A 9,632-nucleotide genomic window follows, 5' to 3' on the forward strand; every position below is an offset into this window, starting at 1 on the left:
CCAATGAGTTTTTTTTTAAAAACATTTTCCCTGCATTTAAGGACAAAATTAACAATCAGCGTTGGACATCCAAGCACAGATCATTCGTTTCATTCAGCATATTCAGTTTTGCACGTCAGTCGGGTTGGCAGACATCTTGGTAGCGACAGCGAGGACCATAGAGAGACAGACAACAAGGAGCAGGACCAAACAGAACACAGTTTGAGATCTTAGCCCTAAATGCACATTTCCTGGCCCGTGTACTCCTCTCAGGTTTAATCTTGATGAGATCCACATGGCAGGAAGTGCCTTCTCTTCTGCTCCTAATGCAATCATCCAAGAAGCCAGACCCATGTGAGGGGACGTCGCAGTGCAGGAAAATAAACAGATCCTCGTGTTAAATCTGCGATCCCCCCAGATCTCCCCCGCCTGCGGGGTAATGCCTCAACCCGCCTCCCCGGCGCAGCGAGTGCAGAGCCACAGTGCAACAGCCCCTCAGCAGTGAGCCTATATGATACATGGGCTGTCCGCCACGGACCGGGCCGCGGCAGAACCACGCAACAGTCGGAACCACAGGGATGGCCACTGCTAACAGATCTACCAGGAAGTGGCGACTCCAGTAGCTCTTCTGAACCGTCCCAGAGGCTGATGACTCTTCGTCCTCTGCTGCTGTGTCTCCTGTGGTGCCCTGGTCTTCATTTTCATCCTCACCCTCTTCATCAGACACCTCCACCACTTTGACACCAGCGATCTCCTCGTGGGAGGTAGATCTCCTCGGCTGGGACGTGTGGGGCTCTTCTGCCCCTGGAGATAATCCTGGGGAATTTGCACAAAGGTTAGTTGCTTCTACTTGTGTGGATTCTGCTGATAGTCCAGGTTCCTCCAGTTCGTCCTCCACATTTAAGTTCTCCATTGTTGTCCCACTGTGTCTGACTTCGCCAAGGCATCCGCTCAACTCACGCTCACCCTGTGTTCCTGCTGATATCTCTGATAAGTCGCATAGTGTATCTTCAACTTCCACCAGCTTTCCTTCTTCTGTTGCCGCCTGGATCAGCTGCTCTTCTTCTAGGTTGATCTCAGGTGTTTCTTCCTGCTCTTCTGTTACTGAAGCTTCCTTTTCTCTTGTCTCTCTTTCCTGTTTTTCCTCAGCTTCCCCTCCATCCTGCTGACACAGTGGACTCTCCATAGAGCACGCCACAGTGGCGGACCGTGGTAAAGAAGGGACGGGCGGTGTTTTGGAGACTGGGATTGGCTCTGTGGCTGTACTCATGACTGTTGCAGTGGTTACTGACGTAGTGGTAGTAATGGAGTCCAGTTCTTCCTCCGCCTCATCAGACATCCAAGTGGAAGTGGGGCTGCAGGCCTGAGAGCGGAAAGTGCGTTGCTCTGCGATAGTGTCCAGATCGGAGGGATACCCTGCGGTGGCAGGGATGGGGCAGCTCTCCGTCTGAATGCCTGTCTCTCTCAAGGGGTGCAGGTACAGGTGGTGGTGGGAGAGACAGGGGTGGCTCATGCAGCTTACCCCACCCAGACCACAACGGAAAGGTGCCAGCCGGTCCCCTGTGCACAGCTTCTCGTATGTAGAAGAGTGTGGCATCGAATGCGACATGGAGTGGGATACATTGTGAGGGAAAGAATGAGGTAAGGTATGGGAGTAGGTGTGAGGGACAGAATTCGGCAAAGAGTGAGGTGTTGAAGGAGGGATCGAAGTGGGCAGAGAGTTTGGAAAAGAATGGGGTAAAGAGTGTGAGAAGGTCTGCGAGTAGGAGTTGAGTAAAGATGCCGTTTCCTCGGAGAGGAAGGCAGCCTCGAGCAGCAAGTCAGCCCGACTGGGGACGGAGCTCTCCCCACAGCACACAAAGCCGCTGTCTTGGGTTCCATCACCAGACAAACAAGGAAAGTCTGTCCCATTACTGTTCCGGTCCGCCAATGCCTGGTCACTCAGCTTGGTGTAGGTGGAGCTACGAGTCAAAGAACGGGCTGGCGAACCATCACAAGAGCAGGAGCCCCTTCCTCCCACCGTCAGTCTGGGTGCTCCACCAGGACTCTCCCCTGAAACAGATGCTGGTGCTGAACCCCCACCACGGGTCCGACACCCGGATATGGCTTCACTCTCCTTTGCTAATCCGGCCTGGGCCAATTCCATGCTAAGCAAAAGGTTTTCAAGCTTATGGTTCTGAGTGTTGATGTCTTGGAAGTACTTCTGGACCCCTACATCCCCACTGAGACCCCCGGCATCACTGAGCCTGGCCCGAACAGTTTCCACGGCCTGCTTGAGCTGCTGGATTTCCTGACGGGCTTCTTTCAGGGCCAGCTGAGCCTCCACACGGTGGCACTCTTCCTCAACCCAGTCCTCTTGCATCCTGTAAAGCTGGCCTCGGAGCTCATCGATCTCAGTGTCCCTGAGAGGGTGAAGACAGAGAACAGGTTAATCCTGGACGGGGCAACAGAAGGGACTAGAAACTCCGCAATGAGCTGGAAGCTCACCTGTCCTGCAGTGTGCTCATCGTTTCTTTTAGCCTGGCTCGAAGGTGTCGGATACACACCTCCTTCTGCTGCAGAGGCGTGAGGTACTGTTCTGGTGGAGGGGGCCGAATCCCATGGTTGTCTGTACAGGAAGTGTACTTCTGGTGACGTCTGGGACACATAAAGGCAGACAGACAGATATCATATGATGACCTTGTCAGGGATTCAGATGATACTGATCAACTTGTTATAGAAGCTTGTCGTGAAGCCTGGATGAATCGTAATTTTCTACTCCTGAACTCAGATTAATCAGAAGTTGTGTTTATAACTTTGCCAACAAAAGCCAGATAAAGAAATAAATAGTTGGAGACTGAAAAAGTCTACTTATTAGAAAGAAAAGTCAGAATCATACTTCATGTTGTTTCTCATTCACGGGTTATTACAGGTTTATTTCATAGTAAATCCAACAATATATCATGTGGGACTGCCTCTGGTAAGATTATTCACTGAGTCTCTCTGACATCTCACCCTTTGGTGGGGCTGCAGTCGCTGCCTTTACAAGTGCCTGAGTTGCTGCCGCTGCTGTGGGATATGTTGCCATAAAGATCCCTGTTACTGGGCGCCACCGGAGTCCGCCTGGTCCAAAGTAAGGGGAGACATGTTTCATGAGTTAGATGTAACGCCATCAAACACTGAAAAGGAAGTGTTGAGCAAAGAAAAGCTCTATCGCTAAGCCACAATTCACAGGAATGGAGTTCGACTTCCAATCAGGTGCCCCGACATGCTAACAGAGACGTACAAGCACAATCACAGAGGATGGAGACAGAAGACCTGCCTCCTCTCAGCTGCAGTGATGCTGTGAAGTCAAACAATAAAATCATATCTCAACACAACTGTGAGAAGCATTCCTCAAGAATCACAACACTTTGACACGATAAAAAGAAAAGACCAAAAACACAGGAAGTGTCAGACTCCACATGATGGAGTGGAAACAATTCGTGATGTTGTTTTCCACAATGTGACATCATGAAACAACCACAGCAGTGCAAAGGGTGGAGGTGGTGGTGCATTCCCATGCTTTACATGATCAACACAAACAGGAAGAGGGACTGAGGACGGACCGGGAGCGAGGGGTGGAGGGGGAGTTTGTTGAACGGCTATGGCGGTCCGGTGACTTGGTGGAAACGTATCCTTTCGTTGGCGACTTGGTGGATGCATAGCCTTTAGTGGGACGCATTGAGACCATATAGCCAGTCTCCATGGGGATGTAGTCTAGCTCTATGAACCTGCAGTAGTCGAACCTGACCAGGCAAGAGACAAGAGGACGTTAAATCAGAGAGGAGCACACTGGAACAACATGAGGAGCATGCAGTGAGCGTCTGTGTGCAGCTTCATTGACGTACAGTCTCTGGGTCATTCTCAGCGAGCTGCAGGCGGTGAGGATGAAGAGTATCAACAAGCACTCAAACAGTGAAGTGGTCCTAGGAAGGCGGCTCTCTAAAAGCCCCACATTAACAGCTACTGCTGCTCTCGTCAGCTTCCATCGGAGGGAGGCAATTTGTAGCTACGGCGCATCACTCTGCATCCTCTTTTGCAAATAATAAGCAGGGGAGGGAACAGCGGCAGGATTCAACCCTCCTGCAATGCTGCAGAAAATAGGAAAGCTTAGTGCAGCTGCTGCCGGATATTAGGTGAACATGCAATCTGCAATAATGCTGTTAAGTATTGTGATATAACAAAAGTGTGACAAACATCTAGACAATGTTGATTTTTTTCAGGTTAAAGAGTTGTTCTTCTAAATAACAAAACTTTTTCTATTAATACCAGCTGTGACTGATTTTTGTGGAGTGGAAGAAAGATTCTCCGACTGTCTACTGGCCATGACCTGGAGCCTGAAGCAGGAAAAGTTCTCTCTCAAAACAAAACAAAGCTGCACGATATAATTACTGTATCTGAATCTTTACAATTAGTCCTTCACTGATCCACCTCTGCTCTCTATACAACTGCAGGAACTGGCTTTTCTGGTTGAAAATGTAAAAACAATTTGTGGCCATAAAGAAAGAAAGACATTAAAAACTACAGGACGAAAGGAAAAACAGAAGATGCGTGAAATGCTTAGTTTGCACGTGATGATAAGAAAAATTACTGGAAAAGCAAGTATTTCAGAATAAATGCCCTCATTATAAAGCTTAAGCGGTCATAAATGCAGGTATTTAAGTTTGAGTGATTCATGTTTCCTGCCACTATGTGAAGCTGAGATAAGCTAAGCTAACACTGCGCTGATGTGAGAATTAAAAATGAGTGACGAGATTTCTCATAAAGAAAGTGACTTGTCAGCAGACATGAGCGTTGCCCGATCACTGGCCTTCACACAGGGAGGCGGGGACAAGCAGGGCCAATCAGAGCAGCAGAGAGGGATCCACACGGGACACCAAAACTGCAAAATATGCGACTGCAAGTTTGACACTGTGACGAAACCTGTGCGTCTTTTTATGTTTCAAACTGTTTCTAATGAGACAAAACACAAAAGCAATTTAAACCAGGTGGGAAAAACAACATTTATTTTTAAAGTTATTAAATTTGAAGAGGTATTTTTTTTCCAATCCAGACACCTAGCAAGCAACCTTTCAAACATTAGACAGATTAAAGTCAAGTTCCTTTAAATGATAATAATATAAATAATAGAAAAGTACACCAGTTCATTCCAGGTTAGTTATATTTGGATGGAATCTTTGTGTACGTACCTTTTAAAGTTCTTTAGTCCCTCGGAAACAAAAAGTCACGATATGAAAGGCCAAAGGGAAAAATCCAAAATGTACGCTAACTAGCGGAACTGTTCACATCGATTTTGATTTTAGACGGATTCTCATTGAAATGTCAATATCATTAATTTGTAGATAAAAATAAAAATTTTAAGGTAAGAATAAGTTATCAAGATACTCATATCAGAACTAATTCTCATGTTATTAGAAATGCTAATCCGACTTTATTAATGAACACATGCTCCAGGTCTCATAAGATATGTTTTGCAAGCAGATACCTTCAACTGCTTTGTCTGACCACGTCAGCTCATGGTGACCATCATACGGTATCGTTTTCAGTATCGTCGATACTCGCTCTGCTTTTACTCGGAATCAGGTTGGAAACAAGATCAGTGTTATGCTAATGCTAGCAAACATTAGCTAATACTCAGATCCTGATTGGTTTCATTTGACAACGTGCTACGATTAGCCTGTTGTAGCACGTAGCAACGTTTGAGAGTCACTTTCAGCAGCTCTCGGTGCTTCGAAACAGTAAATGGGTTTTGAGTGCAGCAGCGTTGAGTCAATGTGTGGTGAAGGAAGGAGGCCAGATATTGACGAGTCAATAATTGTTTGAAGATCAATATATGACCAAAGCAGAGCAGCGGAGGGGAGCAGCGGAAGCAGCCTGGAGAGAGACACAACAAGTTGGTGAGTGGTGAGGTGCCGCGTTGTTTCCAGGAGGTGGTGTCGGCTCGTTCTCGCCAGGGTCTCACTGGGTTCTGCCGATTCGGCGGCTGTGGTGAACCAGCGATCACTTGTGATCGCAGTGTGATTCCACAGCGCAGCAGCAGAACTCTTATCACCGTGCATGTAGCCCCTAAACACGTTTACTGGTGCCGGTGGTCCAGGTTTCATGACTTGGTTCTGTGAGGAATCACCAGGTGACTGACGTGACGCAACAACAACACACAGCTTTAACCATTAGGTTAAAGAATTTCCCTCGATCTGGTAGACTTTAACTCTTTCAACAACACTTTAAGCTTTAAAATCAGATCCTTTCGACTCCTTAAGAGAGCTGGATCTTCTTGAAAATGACTACTCCACTATTTCACTTTAAAACTATTAAATATGTTTGTAAAGTCAGCCCTGTAAGTCCAGTTAAACTCTATATTATAGGTGTTTGGTGAAAATGATATTTTGAGGCTCTTACAACGACCAAAGACTCTTTGAACCAGATTGTTTGAATTAGTGAGTTTCTCAGCAATTAAAAAAAAAAACATTCATGCAAAATCAGCCGACTGATTCAGCAGCATGTTAAAGTGTTAAAGCCCTTGGTTATATAACTGCAGGATGCAATAATTTAACATGTCCAGCTGAATAGTTTACAAAACATTTCTTGAGTAACTTAATAAAATTATGATTTTTCTGAAATTGTCGGCCGTCGTTGCACTTTGCAATGAAGGTAATTCATTCCAGATAAAGTGAAAGGAGAGTGAATCAACTTCACCGGGAGTCTCAGAAATGAAAAGGATAAACGAAAGAGAACCCCCCTCTTTTATCTCCAGCTGCTACAAAAACATGTGAAAAGAAAAATAAATACATTTTGTACATTATGTGAACTGAAATGGTTCAATATAACATAATTTTTGGTCAATTCTATCAGAGAAACTCTTCTTTTACTCAGAAAGTGTTTGTTTTTAATCAATAAACAACCGAATTTCTGATTATCAAATAGTTTCTATTTCACCATTACCAACAATATACCTAAGAATCACAGCTCCTGACGGAGTGTGTAACTTTTTCATTTTGTAATATTACAGCAGACGTGATAGTTAGTAATTACTGATTTAATTCACATCTCAGCTGAGTTTGTTTTTAAGTAGAAGTTAGTGTCTTTGTCCATTCGTCAGAATGATCACAACTGTATTGTTGATCATGTCATAGTAAAAAGAAAAAGCAGAATAAGTGCATTTCTAGACTGTCCAGCAGACGCTGCTTGTATTTCTGGATTGGCTGTAATGTTTCATCAAATCCGAGCTGTGAGCTCCACCGCCCTTCACGGGGACGTCTTCATGGTTTGAAGGTCAAACGAGCCGCTCGGTTGTTGCTCAGTCTGTACTTTTGGTTTCAGAGGCTACAGTGCACGTGCAGGTGTGCGCTGCGTCTACGACTACTGAGCATGCTCTGAAGTGTGTCTCACGCAGGCGGCGCGGGCACAGGGATGGCCACCGGCGCCGAGGCCGCTGGGGTGGCCGCCCCGGCCGCCGAGCCCGGCGCCGGCTTGGGCGCCGGCGCGGAGGAGGACGCCAGAATCTGCTGCAGGCGGCGTTTGGGCTGCAGCGCCTTCAGAGGGTTGAATCTGAGGAGGAGAGACACCACAGCGACACATGGACACACGCCGCTCTGCATCCCTCACAGGAAGCAAGCCGCGGTCCAGCTGGTCCGTTTCACCAGCATCATTAAAGAGGAAGCCTGAGCCGGGTGGACTTTCAAACGCACTGATCAACCTGTTTCCAGTAAACCGCCACAGGAAGTCTGCGGGAGAAAGCATTAATCTCCACTACACCCAGCCGACTGCTTTCACTTCATTTCTCGCAGCTCCTCTTGCCGGTGAAACCACAGCCGCTCCATCAGGATGCTTGAAGAGCCAAAGGAAGAAACCAAGTTAAAGTCCTCAAACGCGAGGCTCATTTAGGAAGGAACACCTTTTCTGGTTTTAGCTCAGGAAACTTATTTCACCTGAATTCTCTGAAGCTGCATTCACCAACGTCAGGGTGGAAGCAAAAACACGGTGAATGTTACTTTAAATATTCAGAAAAACATTCCCGAAATCTCACAAAACCTTTGAAATAAATTTGTGAACTGAGCTGTAGAGAATTTATCTGAGTGGAGCAGAACCTTTAGTGGGAAAAGTGAAGGAAACTAAAGAGGAAGAACAAGGTCATTGTTATCGGCTATAACACATCAGGCATTAGAAGAATGGAACTACGGACTTTAGATTAGATTAGTTGAAACTTTCTTAATCCCTTTGGTGGGGTTCCTCAGTGAGGTTGTGGTTCTAGAAGCAGCACAACACCGACAGAAACAATAAGGAATTAAAAACAGGAAACAAAATCAAACATAATTATACATAAATATTTGCACCAGAGTCCAATGGCAGCCCGTGATGCTGTATCTCACCCTAACATGGATTGAAACTGAGTCACTAAATCTGAACAGCGTTCAGATTCAAAGTGATTCTAATCTGTCGTGTGAATATTTACTGTCAGAACGGTGTGGTGGTAAGACATGCAGACACTTGGTCGTCTGTGAAGCCACAGGATCGTCGTCCTCATCACAACATATCAGCAACAACTACAACGTTTTCCCTAAAGAATGTTCTCATTTAATGCATTGTTCCTCCAGTATTTATTCCATGAAAACAGCGTAATCTGCCTTCACTGTGACTGTTCTCACAGCCTCACGCTGTGATGCTCATGTAGCTACTGTGACTTTCAGCGTCACCTCGACTCCGACTGCGATTCAAAGTGGATGAATCAGGATCAGCGGCAACGTGTCTAATGAAAAGGAAGCTTATGTTTGTTTTAGTTTTACTCTCTTCAAGGCCGGGCTGGATTCTTTGTTTTGACACCCTGTTCATGGTCTCAGCCTCCTTCAGTACGGTAGCTGTACAGCAGTGGGACAACCAGGGAGGAACAATGCAGCAGTTTCTGTAAAGTGACACCATTTGGAGAAGAACATCATGATAATGTCAGATCCTGAAAGCTGGAATGATGAAAATGGGATCACATACGGTCACCAGTCAATCATCAACACATTATTGTTCACGCTATTCGCTGGTTCCATCTCCTGGAAACACCTGAATATCAGAGCGGACTGACTCTGCTTGTACACAAACGGCAAAACTGCAATAAAATAAAATCATAGTTGAGTGAGCGACCTACCGGCGAGAGCCAGACGCAGACCTCCGATTGGCCGGAGCAGGAGCTGACATGGAGCCGTGCAGCCTCTTCACGTCGGGTATCGCTCCGTCTGTTCTTCAGCCTGAGAGGACGAAAGCACCGACATGGACACTCAGACACAGGAAAGGTCAACTGCTGCAGTGCAGCCTGGGAAAAGGACGCAGAAACAAACTAAAGAGATGGAGGGTTTTTGCTCGCGGGCGACTCAGCAAACTGCTGCTGCTGAGTCATGTTGACAGTGAGCTGGCAGAGACGGGACGTCAGGATCGACTCTCGGCCACGTGGGAGAAGAAAGACCTCCAATCATAGGGGTGATCTCAGGACAAATACCACAGAGTGCAAAGAGGAGTGACAAATGTGTGTGTGTGCGTGCGTGTGTGTGTGTGTGATTCACACTCACATACAGTGCAGAGAATAGACTTCAAGCTTCCTTCACCATGAAAACAAAGCGAATAAACATGAATAATACCCAGATCAGTCC

General features: G+C 46.4%; 1 protein-coding gene across 1 annotated transcript; it reads right to left on the reverse strand.

Annotated features, from left to right (window-relative positions):
- Positions 1-376: 376 nt before the first annotated feature.
- Positions 377-9,183, reverse strand: snphb (syntaphilin b; the record flags this gene model as incomplete). Its single annotated transcript, XM_080470006.1, has 5 exons — positions 377-2,381; positions 2,467-2,616; positions 2,974-3,081; positions 3,621-3,746; positions 9,134-9,183. The coding sequence occupies 5 exons, from the start codon at positions 9,181-9,183 to the stop codon at positions 377-379; spliced, it is 2,439 nt and encodes an 812-aa protein (XP_080326132.1).
- Positions 9,184-9,632: the final 449 nt, after the last annotated feature.

Source organism: Lipophrys pholis (assembly GCF_963383615.2).
Source record: "Lipophrys pholis genome assembly, chromosome: 8".
In the NCBI taxonomy this organism is placed as follows: Eukaryota; Metazoa; Chordata; class Actinopteri; order Blenniiformes; family Blenniidae; genus Lipophrys; species Lipophrys pholis.